The sequence below is a fragment of the Rhea pennata genome, chromosome 1 (assembly GCF_028389875.1).
Source record: "Rhea pennata isolate bPtePen1 chromosome 1, bPtePen1.pri, whole genome shotgun sequence".
Classification (NCBI taxonomy): Eukaryota; Metazoa; Chordata; class Aves; order Rheiformes; family Rheidae; genus Rhea; species Rhea pennata.
In genome coordinates this window covers 148,260,036-148,281,746 of record NC_084663.1, presented here as the reverse complement: position 1 = coordinate 148,281,746, position 21,711 = coordinate 148,260,036, and the positions used below count along the sequence as shown (strand labels likewise).

At 40.5% G+C, this 21,711-nt stretch overlaps 1 protein-coding gene across 8 annotated transcripts in view; it reads right to left on the bottom strand.

Moving 5' to 3' along the window:
• MAP4K4 (mitogen-activated protein kinase kinase kinase kinase 4) overlaps nt 1-21,711 on the bottom strand; it is a 165,704-nt gene that overhangs the window by 25,624 nt on the left and 118,369 nt on the right. For 3 of the 8 annotated variants that reach the window (XM_062601611.1, XM_062601612.1, XM_062601616.1), the window contains exons 11-20: nt 20,929-21,001; nt 20,232-20,442; nt 12,898-13,059; nt 10,700-10,786; nt 9,819-10,049; nt 6,347-6,508; nt 4,116-4,346; nt 3,109-3,215; nt 2,043-2,194; nt 1,166-1,263 (exon numbers count right to left, since the gene is read on the bottom strand). In XM_062601611.1, coding sequence (XP_062457595.1) covers nt 1,166-1,263; nt 2,043-2,194; nt 3,109-3,215; nt 4,116-4,346; nt 6,347-6,508; nt 9,819-10,049; nt 10,700-10,786; nt 12,898-13,059; nt 20,232-20,442; nt 20,929-21,001 — 1,514 coding nt within the window. The remainder of the gene's footprint in view (nt 1-1,165; nt 1,264-2,042; nt 2,195-3,108; nt 3,216-4,115; nt 4,347-6,346; nt 6,509-9,818; nt 10,050-10,699; nt 10,787-12,897; nt 13,060-20,231; nt 20,443-20,928; nt 21,002-21,711) is intronic. The other 5 variants (XM_062601614.1, XM_062601619.1, XM_062601617.1 and 2 more) reach the window with 3 other exon arrangements.

The following is a 21,711-nucleotide window of genomic DNA, read 5'->3' as shown; positions in this document are numbered from 1 at the left end:
CACTGCTGTTCCCATAGCTCCAATCAGTACGTTTTTTCGGCTTATTCATTTCTAATGGTTACTAATACTCCTTTGCAGATAAATCAAAACATCTAAAGAGTAAACCTAAGGAGCCTTTGCCATATTAAAGAAAATGCATGCATTCTGAATCCAAGCCATCTTGACCATGACCTTATTTTATCCCATTATGCCATCTGAAAGACTTAAGATAAGCACCTGGACCTACTCTCACACAATGGTTCACTGTCACAGTTCATTATTCTTAACCCTGCAGGCTAATAGCATCCACTGCAAGGAACCATGGGCACTGAGATAGCAAAAAGATCCTAAGACTTACTGAGCTGTCCAAGACACAGCGTATTTGGTCAGCTCAGAAGTATATCTAAAAGGTCAAATTCATTAGCGCTACCTCGCTCATACATGACTGTCAAACAGTTTGGGACATAAACTGACTTTTTCCCCGCAACCTGAAGTGTAAGCAAAGCAGGATGGCAGTGCCCTGCTCTCAGTTGTGTACATATGCATTATTGAACTACAAAGAGTTTATAGCAAATACTTCACACATTATACTAATCAGAAGTGAAGGAACAACCTCTATGTTTGTTTAAGAAAGTAGCTGTAACAGACAGATCTGTGCGCTAATGCAGTAACAGCAGGAGAAAAATGTTCTGAAGATAGATGGAAACACTGAGAAAACCTACTGTGATCCCATGGATACAACAGGACATAGAACTAAAATCATCTTAACAGCAATCAGATTAAAAAAAAATCAGAAAAAATTCACAGAAAATAGCAACAATTTAAGGTCTTACCACTTCTCCCTGCACCATTCAGCACAGCATTGATACATTCAGGTCAAATGCGTTATCATTGGTCCAGCCACAGAAAGGAAGCACAGGATTGAAAAAGAGAGAGAGAAAGGTTAGAAAGGAAGAAGATGAGAGAACAGAAACCAATTCCCAAGGCAGAGTAAATTCTCATATTCAAAGCTTTGTCATATTCACAAGCAATAGTATAGCACAGAATATACTGCTGGGCCCATGGATATGAACTCAAACTAAAGCTGAAGCTCACTCTCAATGACATTACAAATGGATGTTCTCATTTCCTTCGTAGGGGCCTATGTAAAAATGAGCAGGGTCAGGGGAGAGTACACGTAACTTACGGCAGGCTTGATAGGTCTGAAGACTTCCTTTTTCTCTTCAGGCTTTTTGGCTGCATTTTCATGACGCTGCGATGGCGAACCCTCTGATTTTGATGATGCTGTGTGTATCGAGAGCCCAAAAGGAACACAGAACAAAACAGGGATTCACCAGGAATGTAAAATACATTTTCTTATTTCACTTCAGAGGAAGGAATATAGATGAGAAGGATTCAGCGTCTGATAGCAAGACATCAGTTTCAGTAGTTTACTGTTACATTTTCCCTGAAAGACTATACAAAAAGCCATCATAAGCTGTGACCTGCATAGGTGCAGCTGACTTATGACCAAAGTCAAAATAAACTGTCACGCAAGTGTAAAGTCAAAGTGGTTGTAGATGCTGTGCTCATTTGCACAAGGGATTGAGTTAGCAGGTGAATCAAACTGTTTAACTCATCACCAGCCAGTTGAGTTGAAGTCACAAGCTGAAAGACCTGGATTCAGCATCCAAAGTACTCCACCCAGATGTGTCCTTAGAAGTCTGCACCCTTTCAACAACCATCAACTTTATAGTAGCAAGGGCCAAAAGGTGCCCTTGCACCCGTGAGGAAGGGAGTTATGAAAGCATGGAGACCAGGCTGTCTACACTTTGGAAAATGCAGCAGTAACTGAATGTGAATCAGAGAACATTGAAATATTTTCATGACGACTTCTACATCTATTGTCTTTCCTGAGCAAGACCATAAAGCCAGGAGGGGTATTTCAAAGTGCTGAAGCTAATACATTTTTGGTAGTGCATGCTCAAAGGTCTTTCGAAGTGAGGGTTATCACCCTTCATTAGTAAGTACTGCATGACTCAGTTAACTCCAGAAATGTTAAGAGGGGTGGGAGAAGGCCTTACATCTCATCCGGAACCGCTCTCCGGATCCACTCTGAGAGCCAGGATGGGAGCCGGGCTGGGAGCCGGAGTTGCTTGAACCTGAAGAACTGCCACTGCCTGGCCTTGGTACAAGCTTCTCCACCCTTTCCCACAGCAGACGAGGCTCTATATTGCTGTTTCAGGGTAGGAAGGAAAGTTTTTGTCATTCACTTCAGTTTTAGATTCCCATTTCTATACTGAAACATCATTTCTCCTCAGTATTTGGTAATAACTGATCTGAAAGAACATTTACAAGCACTGAACTGAGAGCATCTGTGGCACTTCACAACACAAGCAATGGCTCCCTTTGAAATAGCTACTACCTTATTTAGGATGGCAAAGAAAGTGTAATTAATTGGTATTAGCTACCATTTTCTATCTGGGACTGTTTTGTGTATCTAAGCCAAAGCAGACGATTCTCTCAGTCTGCATAGAGCAGGTTTAAAATTAGCTCACATAAGGACAAACCATGAAGCCAGTACTATCTTTCCCTCTCAAAATACCCTCAACCACCTTCCAGTGACTGATTGTGGGACTGCCTGTCCACTTTGCTCTGCTGCTTTGCAGATGGCCCCTTCCTTCCCTTTCCTGACCTCGAATGTTTTGTGTCATGGTTCATGGGTGTTTCTGCCTCTCTTAAAGTCTAATTCTGGCTAAGAGGCTGGAAAGTTCCTGAGATCTCTTTGCTTTAGATCTTACAAACACTTTTGCTGCTGGCAACTCCCACAGCAAGATGACTTGTTACACAAAAAGGCATGATATTTATGAATGGTCACATTTTTTTCAGTAATCTTCAGTATATTTTGAAATTTTTACAAAAGTTATAAGGCAGACAACTCAAAGGAGAGGTAAGAAGAAATTTGACAGCATTTGCTAGCACACATGATATACCAAGGAAAATTAATATTAATCACTACTGAAAAGGAATCCAAATTCTTATTCCTTTCATGTCCAATAAAAATGCCAAAAGCCCCCTGAAGAAAGCCTGCCTTCCCATCAGTCTTTTCCTTCCAGCACAGGAAAGGCAAGGACATGTAGGCTTACAAACCTTGTGGAGTTTCTTTGACCTGCTTGGTTATTTTGCTGCCCACTGCCCTGCAGTGGAGAATCACGACGGGACAGGACAGGTGATCGGGACGTTGTTCTCACAGGTACCTTGAGGGAAAAATGGTTATGTTAAACCCATGAAAAGGAGAGAGAGAAGAGGAAAATTAAGAGTATATTTTATAGCAGGAGAGATTTAAGATTTTAACAAGACTTATTTTAAGTCCAAGTGAGCATCAAAGATCAGAATCAGTAAACAAATACCCACAAAACCAAAGAGCCTTAGTTGGGATACTGTTCAGATTTTGAAGAGAACCCCACGTTTATTCTCAATACTACCTAATAGCTAGGACACAAAACACATACACAGCCCCTACTCTCCAAATACTGAGACATTTAAAAAGAATATGGCATTTTAACTGAAGCAGGGGAGGCACAAAGCAATTTGCTGAAACAGCATGAGAATTAGGAGAATAAGCTCAGGGGAGCCAAACAAATGCCTGGGAATGGATCAGCAGAAGGCAAAGACTGGTGGGGGAGCAAGAATACACTCAGAAGAAGCAAATCCCAGTGGATGGGGGAGGGAGAAGAGGAGGAAATATATTGAATGTTTCCTTTTTGTTCAGTTCCATCTCAATTTTAAATACATGTATGATTCATAGTTTGGGTTGCTAACAGATGAAGAAGAAAATTAACTCTGAGCAATAACCTCAGGGATATTTTAAATTCTTTCCTGAGTACGGTAATGATTTGTTAACTCTGCATGACAAATTGTTTCTCTGTAATAGCTACATTCTATAAATAATTGCCAACTTTGTATGAAGTTTCAATATTATACTTAAGGTTGATCATCATTAATCCATTAACTGAATACCTACAGTAGGATTTCCCTTCTGAAATACCAATACCGGCACTGTTGCAATGGCATGGTCTTTCCAGTGCCCAGGCTATAACATCCTTAAATAAAAATAAAAAAGAAGAATAGCATACATCTGTCTTTCTACTCCTTACCCTTGGAGGCACCTCGTCACTGTCTGATCTAGCCCAAGCCTTTTGGGTGGGGTCAGGTACCTCCGACTTAGAGTCAGAACTCTGATTTAGCACTTCACTGCGTGAAGGTGGATATGGGTCCTGGGAACGAAGATGGTGATGAGCAAATTTGGGAGAAGGGTCACTGAAGGAATGGGATCGCGAGACAGGGGAAACATTGTTCTTGAGAGATGCCAGATGGGACCACTGTACCTTACAAGAAAACAAAACATAAAACATTCAATGCGCTCAGTATAACTGGCTTTCCAATTAACACAGAATAAAGGCAGGTGGGGCGGGCAGAGACAAATTGGTTATGGCATTAGGTAAGCGTGGGGTGAAATCAATGCACTTAAAAGCAAGGCAAGCGCCCAAAGAACGTAAGAGACTGAAAATACAGCACATATGCACTTTTGTGAGATACGCTCTCCACATACATGTACACTAGTGCCCAAAAGGAAAGGGGGCCTAATATTTGCACTGTGAGGCTGGACCCAAAGGCCACTGAAGACATAAGTCTTGCTCTATTTCCCAGCCTTCAGTGGGTTTTGACCAGGTCTCAGGGCAGCACCAATGGGTTGGGAAATTTGGAGCAGACAACCAATTAAAAGAAGTAAAACATTAAAGAATGCCACCAAATGCCGCCACACGTGCAAACCAATAGCCATTGATGTTATCTAATAAATTAAGGAACTAGATGCAGTTCCAAACCTTTGGAGGATGATCATAACACAAAAGCCTTTATTCTATTACAGTCATTTCAACATATATATATATATAAAAACCATAATATATATTGTATACAGTATACATATGTATAATGCATATTATACATATCCCATATATGTACCATATACTGCACATATAAACATATTTAAATACAAACTACACAAAAACACACATACATATTCAATTACACATACTAAGAAGGCACAGTAGTGACTCCAGAATTAAAAATCCATTGGGATTTCCACTGAAATCCATACTCATCCTTCAACATACTGCCTCCTCATGCATAAACCCATTTTTAAAAATTAATTCTGAAGCTGAAGAGAAAGAAAGGTCTTAACTGAGGAACATACTCTTTTCAAACCTAATACCTAATTAAAATTTCGTTTTCAATCTCAGTTTCAATAGGCTGGTTGTATTTGTTTTTATACAATCGTTATTTCCTCAGTTTTTGTACACGCAGCTGTTGAAGAGTCTGATTATTCTTAATGTGAGTAGAAGACCCAGACTTTAAAAGTAACTGGCACAGAGAGCATGAAGATACAAGTCCAATATTTTGAAATAATCATAGAGGTTTGAATGAAAGCCAGGAATTACTGAGTAAGAGATGAAGTTCTGTCCTGATTTCTCTAACTCTCCTGTCTGCTCAATTTTTCATGTTGCCCAAAAGAATTGCAATATCTAGTCACAATGAGGTAATCGGGAACAGTTTCAGCATGCACTGTCACCAACAGACTTACTTAGGAGAAAATAATTCTCCTAAGTAGGCACAGAGGAACTATACTGTTTAATTTAATGTCTAAATAGCTCAGAGTTTATGGGTTACTTGTATGTTTTAGCTAAAGGTTACTTTTTAAATTCACGCTCTTATTCCTATGAGATACAGACACCATGCTCTGAAGGTCTTTGTTAGCAAATAATACAATGGTGATAACAAATTAGTTCAGTGGTTCCAACCTCTCTTTGATTTTTCAGGGGTGATAGAGAGCTCTAGTAAGAGCAAGCCTACTGACAACCAGCTTGCTTTTCTTACTTATGTTTTGTGGATCTCTCTGAAGGAGCACTCATACTATATCACATCCAAATCCACTTATTTAGCTAGCTTTTCCCTAATAATTTAAAAAAGTAAGCCAGCTCACTCTTTTCCTGAGCATCATCTTTGGTAGTAAATATTTAACATAGATCAAATTCTGAATCGTAAAAGTGTACTGCAACCATGCCCAATATTTAAGCTACCAGTCCACTGTTGCACAGATAATCATAGAATGCAACAGTTCTAATTAAAAAAAAAAATGTCCATCAGCTCATTAATAAAATAGCAAAAATAGACCAAGAGCAAATCTACTGAATAAACTACTTGGCACAAAGTTTGCTCTTTGCACAAAACTTTCTATATGCCAAGAACTGTGAATCTGAAGTCAAAGGAGACACCTTGGTACTTCTGCATTTCCTCCAGGCTCACCAGGATTTTCCTCGGCATTTACCTGGGGTTCCATTGGCCTCTGCAGGGCAGGCTGAGCAGGTTCTGAGTTTCCATTGGAAAAGGACTCTGATCTTGAAGGCACTGGCGGCTCCAACACTTTGCCCATCTGCTTAGACTGTGCTTCAGGGGAGCCCTGGTTAGTTTTCCTAAATCTCTCCTCCACCTAAGCAAAAATAAATTCAAGTTAAGCCCAGAGCCAATAAAATCACATATAGTAGAAGTATGAGGATGACTACCCTTTTTTCTTTTACCATAAAGAGACCAAACACATTTGAGGTTTGGCCGAACATATCTGTTTTTCTCTGTAGCTGTCACCAGCTATGGAAAACACAGTGAACGGCACCAAAGCGGCAAGTATACCGATATGGACAGAAGCTACTAGAGGCAGTAGTACGTGAAGTGATTTGATAAAAAACTATTATGGTGCTTCTTTCTGCCTAGACTATCCAGAATTTTCCTCAGAGAAGATAGAAAAGTGTAAGTGAAATTAGAAACAACCTTCCAAAAAATAAAAAATCCCATTGCTATCACTTAGTGTAGGTCACCCACCTTATTAAACCAAAGGGAAGTATGTTACCTGATAAACTGAATTCCTGTGCCTGTCTCTCTGACAATGCAAGAACAGTTAAGACGCACTTCTCTTTCCAGTAATACTGTAGGCAGTTCAGTTTTAGGTATGAACTTGTAGGATTGGTCATCCTCTCTCTTATCAGATATTCCCAAGACATCAAAGCACTGCACACTGACCTCACAGACTGCAGAGAACAACCCCATCAACCTATTTCCAGCTGGTTCTGAGCAATGCAACTGCATACTGATCTGGAGTTTCCAGGGGAAGACTAAACCAGAAAGTGCTCAGTCCTCAGAACAACATGAGGCAAACTCCCCATGCAGAACCCTCACCTCTTTCAAGTCCACGGCACTGAGAAGAAAGTCAGCAGTAAGGAGGCGAAAGGATGGAAGGGGGCTACGGGCCGAAAGAAAATATCCTCCCATCTCCTACAACAGTCTCTTGTTGGAAACAGGCAGAGCGCACATTTCTGCCAAAGGAACTACCACTGAGGAACATTATACTTTCAGCACTTTGATAAAGTGTCAAAGAAAAATCGAACTGCAGCTCAGACTGATTTCGTATGTTGAGGTTCTGTTCATAAGATTAGTTTTAATCCTTGTGCCTGGAGCACAAAATCAGTTTGGGGGTTGTTTCCTAATTGTTCCGTAGTGATGATGGTCTGGAGGGACTGGCTGTTTATATACCCATGTTGCAAGACAGAGGCAGGTTTCCAGACTCATTGGCTGCGCTGCCTTTACAAATCCAATATGCCTCTACTTTCCAAAATTTGAGGACAGCAATAGTTTGCCTACGGGAACACGCAGACAAGCTTTCTCCAGGTCTACATGCATTAAAACGTGTCTTGGGAGATAAAAAAATAAAAATAAATAAATAAAGGAGGTGAGAATCTTCACCATATAATCATTTTCACCGCAACACTCCACCACTTGAAGCCATCCTTTAAAGTTTAAAAATAGGCCAGATTCCTCCTATAGTCTTGTTGTTATGCATAGAACAAGGAAAAGCTCCAAGTCTTTCTGTCTGAAGGAGTAGGCTTTTTATGTCTCTAGCCATAGATGATAGGAGGTTTCCTCCACAAAGCACAGAAACTGCACCAGCTGTATTTTCTTAAAAAGAAGCAAAAGGTGGGAACGAGATAGCCAGGGCATTACTGGATAGAAACAGGCCCCGTTCTAGTCCGCTGAGGCTCTAAGCATCCTTCTGCTTCACCAAGCCAATATCAGAGGTCCTTCCTCTGTATTCCCTTTCTGTCTGGAATAGGAAAAATCCCTAATCATCCTAATTACTCTGCCAGAAAAACCCACTTTGGTTTATCATGATGGTCAGCACCTCAGTAGATGGAGGTTTTCTCTGGACAGGAGTACTCCTGCAAGTCTAATTCATTATTTTATGTCAAGAATTAGATCAGTATTAACATCTACTTTTAAGATTAACTGGTGTCACTCTCATTGCCAAGCACAGAGATATTTTGGATACTTCTATCACAGTTCTTTAAGGTAAAATATTACACAGCTCTCTCTGTGAAGATCTGACTAATATCATGATTTTTCTTTACCTTCACTTTGTTCATTTCAGCTAGCTCACTTATAACAGAATAGGAAGATGACACAGAAGAAAAGAAGAAGAAGAAGAAGAAGAAGAGTTAGTGGTTCTGCTAAAGGACACAACCAAACCTTCAGGAGCCTCTCCCCTTTCCAACTCTGAAAGGAAAATGGAAAAGGTAGGTTTGAGATAGTTCTGCATCCTTCCAAAACCAGCCTTCAGAAACACCACTAACGGACGGGACAAGAGCATTGGATTGGCACTGTACTTTCACAAAGATTGGCCAAGAATCTGCAACTAATACACAATGGCTGATTCCATGTGTGCGCCTGCTGGACCAGTCTGAACTTTTTCCAGAAGAGATATACCGGATATTTCACCCAAGAGGAATGCATGAGATCACAAAAATAAGTTTTTGAAGAATGCGGACAAAAGCATCTGTAAGAAAATGAATTTGTGTTTACCATGTCAAAAAAGCAATACTTCAAAAGCTATGAACAACTATTGGATAGAGGTGGGTTGAAAATTGTTTTATCATGCTCAACACCTCCATGGATTTTTTTTTCTTGTTCCAAAATGTATTTACCTAGTTCCTGTATGCTGGCAATGAAAGTCATTAAGAGCTTTGTACTCTTAAGTACTGCCCAGTCTAGTGGTTTGTGGGCAATATGGTGCTTCATTATTGCTTAAGAGAAGCAGAAGAACAAGGCCACTGAAAGAAAGCCAGCTATACATCATAGGCAATTAATTGCTTAGCAATGTTACCCACAGACCAGTGAAGACTGAGGACCACTCATTGAGACAAAGAGCGCTCTGATGTGCCCTTAATCCAAAAAGGTCTCAGAGAGTTTTGTAAGAGCAGGGTGTGCTCTAGAAAGGAATACCTAACACTCCAAACAAAAATCAAGTGAATGAAACTCAGGTTTGTATTCATGAGAAGTAAAGTTCCAAGAGCACGGGTGAAAGCAGTAAATCTGTAAACAGGTGCTGTGTGCTTTCCCTCTGCCTCATAATTTCCAGTCCTCAGGACTTGCCAGAAACACAATTCACCAACTGCACCATTGCTTCCCAGGAAAAAGCGTGTGATGTGATGCTTCCAAAATCAGTTCCTCTCAGTTGGCACAGTTACAGAATTTCTTTCAACCTTTAAATTTAAAAATTCTGCACTACGGCACTTGCAGCAGAAGCATTCGAAATACCTCTTGGGACTGGAAATCTGTGACTGACATTTATAAGTATCCCGCCCCTTATCAGTGACACTTTGGCCTCCAACTGTACTATAATGGAATCACAATCCCATGTACAGACAGGGACAGAGGAACAGGCAGCAGACCTCCTCTCCAAGCACACAACTTACCTCCCGTGCTCTTTCAGTAGGCTCATAGTGGGATTTTGGCTCAGGGGTATGATAGCTTTGTTTATTTCTTTCCTGCTGCTGCTGCTGCTGCTGTTGCTGCTGCTGCTGCTGTTGCTGCTGCTGCCGCCTGTGATCGTGCTGCAGTGACAGGAGGTAGGCTTGCTCCTGCTGCAACTGGCGCTGGAGCCGCTCCGCCTGCCGATGCTCCTCCATCTCTCGCCATCTGTATTCCTTTGAGAGAATGCGTGAGCAATTCAAGACATGACACTGAACACATGGCAGACGTGTCCCTATCCATCCCGTTAAAAATGCACCTTTCTGGTTGCTGTTGCATTTTTTTATTTTGTTGTTTAAGTGTAACCAAGAGCTAAGTTATACCAAAATGGCATGTGTCTCGTGTTGGGAAAGTTGAGAGTGTACTGCTAAGCTTGACATGATAGGAGAGTTACGTCAAAACTGATTTTTATTACAAGAAAAAAGAGTTATTTATACTAAATCCAGTGTAAAGTTCATAAAGCAGTGACTTAGAATAACACTAGGCCATTGTATCTCGGGGTAGATTTACATATCATGTGTGCTTTTGATCTGCAACATAAGCACTCTAGTTCTTCACTGAATGCCAAGGTCTGTTCAGAAACTTGACCACCAAACCAGAACTGTTCCACTTTAACATAAAGCCTCCTCTTACTGCCCAGAAAGCAGTGTGACCATACAGCACTTCTCGTATGTGCCTGTCAGCCCACGACACTAGCATAAATGGCCTTTTAATCAAGCTCCTTTGTTCATACTGTTAGTGCAGCTGTGCCCAACTAAGGGAAGCCTAGGACTGGCCAGATAAATGGATCCTATAGCTACTGAACAAAACAGATACAGTGCTTTACCAGTAACATGGCCTGCTCCTGGAGCAGCTGCTGCTGTAGAATTTCCAAGTGCCGCTGCTCCTCTTCTAGCTGTCGCCTGATATACTCCTGTCACATAGAAATTACCCAGCAATAAATTTATTCAAAAGGAATGCATCAGAACCCCCTGGGTGGAACACCACACGCTACTTCCCCAGTTCAGCTTTAACGAGAAACGCACTTCAGGATTGATTAGTGCCTACAGAATAATTTAGGAAGTCCTGTCACCTAAACATCGTATTTTGGCCCACCGGGTCTGAAATTTGGATTCCTGCAAATGTTGCTGGCGTGGGCCAGAGCTCGTTTATGTATTTTGGAAGTGATCTCAAGAGGCAGCAAAATGCACTTGAAGGTTTTGAAAGTTAAAACACAGCAAGTCTGACTCAACACAGCCAACACAAAGTCACATGCAAGTTATATTAAACATTAGTTTGTTGCACTGGTGCGATGAACTGTTAGCAACAGCTAGAGCCGGGCTTAGTGTAGGCAGACCTGGTGCAAGCTTCCCCAGAGGGGCTCTACCAAGTGCAGCTCAGTCCTGCCCTGCCGTCTCCCCTGCCGCCCTCACCAAAAAGCTTCTCCTGAGCGTACACTGCCAGCCTTGCTGAATTATGCGATGGTTATGACACAAACAAACATCCACCAGGAAACAGATATTAGGCCAAACTCATTTGCTCCTGCGATCTAACCATCTATTCACCTGCATCCTCAACAGGTCGAAACGTTTGCCTGCTGCTTCACCTGACCCCCTGCAACAACTCAAACTCTGAAGCACCATACCCAAGCTGGTAACATCCTATCATGCAATTAATGGAAATGTGTAATATGTGCATGCGCACACACACAAGCACACACACACACGCACACATTTACAGTGTATGCATAAAGAAATTAATGAATCAGTGGTACAGTGATGGGAGCTACAGAAAATTTTGTGACAGACTGATGATATACACTACATTGTCGTTATACACAGTCTGATCCATAGCTTGTGTTAAAAAAAAAAATCTAGGAGGGGAGGTGTCATTCCTTTCTTTTACAAAAAGGATAAAAAATTCACAGTGGCTCAGTTTGATCACATCAATTAACCATTTGTCATTAATGGCACTGTGCGTAATTAGCATTTCAACAGATTAAATAGCAGCTGGGGGAATACCCGGTGTCTGCCCAAAAGCAAATTGCTGTGCTGTAATTGGAGATTTTCCATACATTTATTCCCATTGGTTAGTCTTCTTTTCTTTTGACTCCAAAAAATCTTTGAAACATACACATACATAATAAAATTTCCCTAGCAACATGATCATCAATGTTATCAAATACTATGATTTTACACAGAAAAATTACATACATCAGGCCAAAATCAGTATTCCTGAAGTTTCTGGTAAATTTGCAATCAGTCTCTAGGAGAACAGATTTTGGCCCTTTATTCGAGATCAGCATTTTGCAATACATGCACCATAATTATTACTCTGATTAAAGTTTGTAAAGGATTTTAAAACATGCAGATTTCATGCATAGATATGGCAGCTGAATTTCACAGTTTCAAAGGTTCCTCACCTGTTCTTTCAATGTTTCAAGGGCACACTGATGCAACTTAAGATATACTAGCTGCCTCAGTCAGCATACATTATTATATATGTATGACTTCAGATAGAGTTAAGAGACAAGAATTATATATTTAACTATAGAAACTTAAGGAAGGAAAACCCTCGGCAGCTCAAGGTTCCATTTCAAATTCCAAATATTCAAAGTTTATGAACAAGCCTCTGACCAATCTGAGGTGCCAGAATCTGACACGCAAGAGAGCTGCCCTTCTCTCAGAGGCCTTCTGAACGGGGCATAACCCACAAGAACTGTGGATCCAGCAAGACAAGTCTAGCACCAATTTTAAGTGCCAGTGATTATTTCACCAATTCTGCTGAGTTTCAGCTAAGCCCAGGGGTGTGAGCTGAATTTAGAGTAAGTATTGTAACAAGAGCTCTTTTTCAAGGGACTGTTGAGGCTGCCAGAATTTTCCATAAAGCTCTATGGTCTACGTTAGTGCATTTGCTGTCAGAGATAAAGATGAAAGGGTCAGCATTAGATTGCCTCTAGGTTTCTTCATTCTTACTATATTTTTTTAATAAAACTAGAATTTAGAAGAAACAAACCTACTGCACACATATCTATCACAGACTCACCTGCTCCCTTTCTACCCTTCTCTTTTCCTCCTCTGCTCTTCTTCTCTCTTCCTCTTCCTTACGCCTCCTCTCCATTTCTTCCAGACGTCTTTTCTCTTCCTGTTCTCTTCGCCTTTGCTCACGCTCTTGTTGCCTTCGAGCTTCCCGTTCTCTTCTTTGTTGCTGCAGAAAGGGAAAAGAAACCATGAAGTTTTATTTTTGTTGTTATCAAAGAAAGAGGTGGGGTTATTTTCTAGTGGGAAGAGAAGGATTACTGAGCAGCAAAACTACGCAGGTGTTCCTTCAGGAGACACTTGCACCCCCCTTCCCAGTAGTCTCCCTAAAAGCAGCATCGTTTATTCTCTTGGGTGTCTTCATTAAAAAAAAAAAAAAAAAAAAAAAAAAACACACACCCATTTTCACGTACCATTTCTTGGCAAGCAAGGTGTAGAAGCTCACTGCTGCTCAAAACCAAGAGGGGCTTAAACTGAAACCTCAATCTTTGAAGAACTGCTGAACTCAAGTATTAACCAAAGTGACTATTTTCTTGACTTCAACACATTGAACTCATACACATTGCCAGAAGGAAACTACTAACCCCACTGAACGAGCTAAAACTCAAATGACAATCACTTGAGTTCTTGGTAAGCAGCTTCACTCTTAACATAGTCTGCTAAGAATTTGGTGTTGTTGGGACAACAAACAAGCTCTATTTAATGTACTGCCCACAACTCTGCCTATGACGGCTGACCAACAGCACCTCAGCCTCTCCCAGAACATCAAAAGCACCTATGCTTAAAACACGAAAAAGAGCTGAGCTAAGCTTCTATGGTTACACAGTAATCTTCCATGCATGATCCAAATGTAAACTGGTGCTGATAAGTCATCCTAAGTCTGAAAAGAATCTGGAAAACAGCTCTAGGAAGTATTTTTGAAATTCAGAGAAGACATTTAAAAGTCCATACAGTTGTGACCAACTCTTCCTGCATTTCTGCAGAAGCTTCCAGTTACTCCACCTACATCAAAATCACAGGCAGCCTCCCACAGCTCCCTAAGTGTTAAAAGACCCAGCTGTCTCCTGTTCAGCCATCAGCTGGGAATTTCTCTACAGCATCTACTTTCACTGTAGTTTTCTACAATATGCTGAAAATCATAAAAAGAAATTTAGACAAAAAAAGCATGGTCACATTTAATTCAGTATCAAAAAAAAACACAATAAAGAACTACACTGGTTATTATTTTCACATTTAAGTCAATGAAATCACCCTCATTTTTTGTTTGAGGCAAAGCTGACATGGATTTATCAATCTTAAGACACTCCGAACAGACGCTGTTTCCTCATGGGATGAGCCTTCTTTGCTGAGGAGACTACCCTACATGTCTGTGAAGTAACTAAAAGTTCAACAGCTTTTCCTGTCTTCTGGGATCAATACTGACCCCAAGGTAGGGTATAAGCTTTGAAGTAAAAGTAGGTAACACATAGTAAGAATTGGTAATACTTAAATAAAATGGGATGCTTCCCAGGTCTGTTAACTAGCTGCAGTTTTACGAAATACATATCTTTCTTGAAGATCTCTGTTTAAATATACCCACTTTGTAACTACAACATTGTACTTCCTTCTCTACAAATTCATCCTGGGTTCGCTAGTATCTTCTCCTGCCACAAGACCTAAGTTCTTTTCTCTCCTGTGTTTTCTGTATGTTCTCGGAAACAAAGCTTCCATGCTCTTGCATCTCCTCTCCTAACTAAATACATCCACTAGGTTTTTCTCTCATTTAAACAACTTCAATTCACAGAGATACAAAAATAGTAAAAGTGCTCCAAGGCAGCTATTACGGAACACGAACACAGTGGATTTCACAGGTTTCAACTCCTTCCCTTCTTTCACTTTTAAGCACTTTAAAAGGATTAAGTAGGCACTTTTATTTCTGAATATAAACATCTGTGTCAAACAATTTCTATATTTAAGTCAACATATTCAGGTGCCTCTTGGCTAATCAAGTTTGACAGGCTCTTTTTTTTAAAGAAAACTAAGATGTCAAGTACAATAATTCCGTTGCCCTGAGGATGTAAGGAACAACACACTGCTGTGCACATTTATCAGCTCAAAAACTTCTTAAACATATGAAGCCTATCTGTCTAACAACATTTTGTTGACATCATTCAGTGGATGTATTGCAAATCTTGGGATGGCATCATTTTCATTACAAGGGAGATGGCTGGACTTTAGGTCATTCCAAAGAAACAAATTCATCACTGTTTGAGTCAGTGGAGAAATTTTTAGCAATAATTATAAATAACTGAACTTAATAAGATAAAAAGAACAGAAGTTCAGAACTGACTAAGAGGGCTGATCTCCCATGATATCAAAATCCATTCCACTTTAAAAGAACAGATTCTTAAGCAAATACCGAACAGGATCGCTAGCTCAGCACCTACAATAGATATCTACTAATACTTATCAGTAAAAGAAGAGGGAAAAAAAAAACAACATTCTCTGCTACCAGTGCATATTTAAGTCAAATCTCCAAAGCACAACTGCGCTATTGTCTGTGCGCCAAAGCACACAGAGAGATGGGGTTTCTCTGCATCACTTCAATTTCCTGTCAGAAATCACTTCAGCCTCCCTGCCAAGTGGGTGAAACGCAAGGTACCTGGCACAAAAAAGCTGGACACGATCTGGTCATGCCCAGAACTAGCCATAAGGGAAAACTTTCACTTCCTTTGAACATGGTCTTTGAAACCTGAGCACTCAACTACTGGCCGCTAACAAAACAGAATTTGCTTTTAAAAGCACAGGGAAAGGAAACCTACTGCGACAAATATCCCTCAGGTCCTACTCTAAATTTTGGCAAAAGCAATGTCAAAACTGTTTAGCTGCAAGCTGCCACTGACCCAAGCTGGCTTTAGAAGCAGCCCTTTGGCTGACTTCCTACCATGACTCTGATGGCATAAGGTCACCTTCCCAACCAGTTTTAGTAACACTTCCATGAGGATATACTGAAAGACTCTGTCCTTTAAGTTTGCCCAAAGGAGAGGGAAGGAAGAGGGAAAAACATTACAATTTCTGGGCTGAATTAAAACAAATACAAGCTCTGTTTATAGAACTTGCACTTCTACATCTTGAAAGTGTGTTTGAGATAGATACTTTAATTCTTATCATACACTACTAAACATTAAATAATCCTGATTTAAAATACTATTCCTGTACATGCCCATTTAGATAACAACTACAGACCTGAAATTACAGACGCCTATACAGATATTCTTTAGTTGGATATGAGATTACCAACCTTTTTGTACATGTCCAATGAAAAGACTAAGTTCAAAGAGCTAGCTGTTAACTAGAAGGTAAGGGGAGAAACTTTAAAGAAATTTCAGAAATGCTGAAACAGCATTTTAACAGAACATCATCTCAATTTTCTGTATTCAACAAAACATTACCATGTCCAAGAAAAAAAAAAGGCAGAAAATATAGTACATATGCCCTGGCTCCTTAACTGACTATAAGGTGCATTAACGATGATCTCCTAATGGTACTCTGACATCTCCCAATGGACAACCATGCAGTAGAGCATGATTTACCAGGAGGGGGCAATACAACTACACACGCAGTTGGTATACACAAACAATCCAGGGACATAGTTCATACAGTAAGTTACAGTAGATTAATACAGACTTTCTAATTTTTTATTCATAGAATATTATTACTTTGTCTTATATTCAGAAGAAGGATGATACATACATTTAGTAATGATTCTTCCATGAAGAACTAGGTAGCCTGGTAGCATTGTAGGAGGAGGACTGGAAGACGCTTTTTCTTTGCCCATACTTGAGAGAAGTCAGAAGTGGAACCTCTTATTCAGTACTTCTTACCTAATCCAAACTGCAGGCAATGCAAATGAAGTAGGTACAAATAACCTCCCTTTCTAAAAGAAACAAAGTCCTGGCAAAAAGCACCTGTGGGCATATCTACATTAGCATCTGAGTTCAGATCAGGAGTGCCCTTTTGATGTGTATCATCCAACCATCTCCACTTACGGGGTTTTGTTTCATATTTTGAAGCGGTCTTGGAGTGCCAACCACACCTTTTGGATAGAATTAAAAAGTCAGATGCACCTCAACCACAAGCAGGTATGCAGTCTAGACCACAGCTAATCCAAAGTAACCCCTCCTGTCTTCAAACACGTGTATTGAAGTGTTTGGGTCCTCAGCACTTCAATCACTCATGCTCCTCAAATCCACTTCTGCTGGACTGCACTACTTGCCAATGGAGTTCCATCCCTATCACTTCAAAAACATCCATCGTAGGTTCCTGTAACCAGGAACAGAGACATTATTTAATCCAACCATCCTGAACTGAGAAGGTCCACACAGAACGGGATTCTATTACAGCTAATTCTGAATTTGCCAGACTGATTTTTGCAAAGTGTAAATTCAAATGCCTTTCCATACCTATCACGCCAAGCACTGATGTCTACTTTTGGCTGAACAGAAACACGTTCGAATGGCCTAGAAAAGCTCTAATTTCTTGTTTTAACCATTTAGAGCATTTATGCAGTTAACATTTGCACCAATTTTTTTTAAAAAAGGAGAGGAGCAATCCCCTTCCACAATGTATCAAATAATTTTCTACACTTCGACCATCTGTGATTTTTGCCTCTTACGTAATACAAAAATTATAACGGCCCCTGCAATAACTGTCCTTGGTAGTCACCTATGTGCCTTTTTAACAGAAAGTAATCTTTTCTCTAATACTGCTGAGAATTACACAGTTTTTGGCAGATGTCCTAAACATCGTTCCTGTAGCAGTCTCAGTCAAAACTGTCTAGGCTCTGTGCCAGCATTGTAAGAACAAACTCTCATTTTTAATTTAGGAAAAGTGGGGAGGGGGAGGGGAAAAGGGGTATAAGCAACCCATCCAGAGAGATTATCTAATGCACAAAATTCTTGTCTAAGATTGTCAAACAGGTTTACCAAAATACACATTTACTCTGCACAACCAAATATTACAAGAAAGCCACAGCTGGTAAAAATTCCAATAAACAGATGGAAGCCCAGAGATTCAATGTCTAATACTAAACTTAACTCACATCACCAAGCTTCTCCTTGCTTCCTGGCTTCATCAACACAGGGGGTAAGTTAAGGACAAAGCAACAACATTTCAATATTTTGGCATTCCATTGTGTCACAACACTGATGTTATCTAAATATGTGTCTGTCACCCTTCCCCCATCTTAAACAGAGTTTGTTTTGGCTGCTGTTTGCTGAGAATCACTCAGGATCACACATTTTTCCAACAGAAGATCCAATGGACTAAATGCATTTAAGTGCTTGATATTAGTCACTCTTTTTTTTAATAACTCCCTTTAAGAACAACATCCTCCCAACTTGAAAAAGGGAAGCTTTATAGCTCATCATTCATATTTACATATCTAAGGGAACCAGGCAGAGGTTATAGGTTCAATAAAAAGCAAAAGCTCTTCTCTCTCAAACTTCACATGGTTTACTATGTAACTTTATTCACTAATTTATCAACCTACAGTATGCACTGTCATGTCATTGCTGAAGTTGTTGGTTCTGGTTTGTATTTTAAGAGGGAACAGGACTGATTAATCATAACTTTCTGGTAACTGCATTTGCTTTTTAATTGCTCATTAAAACATTCCAAAAAGCTAGCCTTCAGCTCTGTACAAAGAGATGCATTTTTTTTCTATTATTAGCACTAGCATCTTCTTTATTCTAAACAGAAATTCCAGATTTTAAAGATTGCATTGATCACTGAAGATAAACAAACTAGATAATTTAATCATAATCCCCTTCCACACCAAAAAAAAAAATCCCTCTGCAGAACCTTAGAGATTATAGAGGCATTTAAAAGAACTCATTGACTCCTATACTAGGCAAATTTTAGAGGCTAAGCGATAACTTTTATTTGCCTTTCATAATACTAAAAAAAACCCACAGTTTTCATATTGTCCCATGTTAACTTTGTGCCTAGCCTCATTTTATCACCTTCCTCCCACCTCCGCCAAACTGCTACAGAGCAAGAGTCTAAAAACAGGCCTACAGCTGGAAGAGCAAAGATGTTTATCTTGGCAGTTGCAGAAGGGTGGGGAAGAAACAGAAGAGAAACGGAGTTTACATGTCTCCCCCTTATCCCATCTTCTGCTCCACGTGTGGCTAAGTCCTTGCTACCAGTTTCTCCCTACTGCAGCACGAAATTTGCGTGCATACTGGAAAGGAGGCAAAAGGGCCGTAACGTGCAAAAGCCTAGCTGGAAACTCGCATCAGTTGTTATGCAAACACATCACGTGAAATTTAAAAGTTGGGATGCGAATCAACATCGCCAGCATTTGGAAGACTAGACCGGGTGTAGCTTTTCCATCCTAGCTGAGTGAACAGTTGAAACAGCAACTCAAACAACAGAGGTCACTTAAGGACAACTGGAATTTGACCCTGCACTTCCCAAAGAGCCAGATGATTGGTTTCACTTTAGCTCTCACATCCAGCTTTGGCCTGCAAAACTGTTTTGAAATCATTCTACCTCTGAAACCTACACTGAATATTCCATTTATATATATACCTAAACACATATAAGATCGTATGAGATCTTATGAAAACTAGGGCAAAACAATATTGTATATGTATACACTTACTGATTTTTCTTTTAAGTCCTCAGGTAGTGTATGCAAACTGCACATTTAACATATCACAAAAGTATGATTTACTTCTATAAATCTTACATAATTTTTCCACAGATTTATAAATCATATTTGTATTTCTTATTTATGAATCAGGGTAGGAAGAATTATTCATCAGGCTACTGTGGATGAAAGAGTAGTACATCAAAAAATAGGCTTCTACCTACCATGAACGAGTGCCGAACACAGATGTTTGTGAAAGTTTTAAAGCGAATTTCTAAGCACGTAATGACTCCCCTCCCCCCCCAAAAAAAAGTCACCTTGGGGCACTGACCACTTAAAGAGTCATATAATTAATGTCTCCCCTTCTGTATAGCTACCCAAAGTCTAGATTTGTTGCCTCTTCTTTCAAACAGGGACCAAGATACAGCCCCCCCCTCCCAGTACCCCTTCAAACAACCAGGCCTCGGTGCCCACTGCCTTCATAGGAGCTGCTGGATATTTGGTGTTTTAGGTGACTGCTCATATTTAAGTAGCCAGACATGGATTTAAGTGCTTTGCTTTACATTTGCCAAGGGATTTGTACGTGCTGTTTTCTTTCCTGAGATGTGCTGGGACTACAGGGAGCTCTTTTTAAATGGGTGTGGAAATGGGAAAAACAAGTGGAACAGAGGCTCCTGCCACTCGAGCTCCAGCCTTCTTGCTTCTACCTCTTCTAGTCGTCTCCTTTGCTCCTTCTGCTGCTCGATGCGCTTCTGCCTCTCTGCCAGCAGCTGCCTCTTGTACTCCTCCTGCTCGCGGAGCTGCTGCTCCTGCAGCAGCTGCTGCCTCCGAAGGGCCTCGGACCGTTCCTTGTTTTCCTGCTGCAGCCGCAGGAAATCACGTCGGAGGGTTGATTCTCCAGGCACATTGACAATGGAACTGCAAGAAGAGGAAGTTAAGGCCTCCCTTACGATAAAGCTTGATGGGCCATTAAACACTTTTTCCAAGGCAGGGGGAACATTAATAAAATATACCGTCCCTTTAAATTTTAATTCTGTTTTTTTCAGAATGAAGACACTGGATACATATCAAATAATGCTCTCAGTAGAAGGTGTGAAATGAGGCCAACCAAAACAAGGACCAGCTTGGACATTTTGGAGCCCCTGACCAGAACCCTCTGCCCGATCACATTCACTGTAAATCTCCCTCCATCCAGAGCTCTCTGGCACTAAGCCATGTGAGGGGAAGCTTTAAAACCTTTCGCAGTCACAGAAAAGGTATTCAAACACTTTGTGTGGCAGGGTTTGCATGGCTAGTGCATGCACTTAGTCAGAGACAGAAGCTTAGTGTGCTCCTGATTTACAATCACAGATTTTTAGACTTCCTGGAGTGGAGCACGCAGAGCCCTCCAAACAGCAATATTACCTCGGCTCTCCTTCTTGTTCAGGCACTTCCTCCTCCTCTTCCTCACTTCCACTGTATTCATACTCCGTCTCATCTAGCGGGAAAGAAACAATGGCCTAAGTAGTGCTTTATCTCCACATTTTAGGACACTTGGGACTTGTACTAGCACCTTCATGAACCAATTCCCAGCCCCTGCAGAGACAAGATTCACCTCAGACCCTAGAGCTCATCCTGCATTTTCCAGCACACCATCCCACATACATAAAGCAGCATAATGCTTTCCAGGAGGCTTTCAGCGAGATCTCTAAAGGACACCACATTTTCAGTATAAGACAAGACACTTGGAAAACCTCCACACCACCTGAATAAAGAGCACCGGCTGCCCAAGACATGGACTTCACAGCTCTTGGGATGGGTTATTTCCTGCATGTGAGTCTGATTTATGGCATCAATCCAGGAATGAACATACCACAAAACAAGAAAGAGAAGGGAGGAATATGCCAATATCTTCCTAAACAGTGTTTAATCTTTGTCTGGAAGAGGTAGTGGCCTAGAAGTGAGTAATTGTAACTTACTGAAAATAAGACGCTTGCAATTGATACATGCTATGCAGAAAGACAGAACAAAACATAAAAGTCTGTTGATAGTCAAAACATAAATTAATTAAAAAAGAATCTTTCAAGGGTTTGAGCTGTTTTTTTTTGGGGGGGAGGGGAGGGTAAGAGGGGGTGATTTGGAATGCAAAGCTGGACAAAAGTATGTATTTTTAATAAGTCAGAAGTCTTGACTTTTAGAAGCTGCATA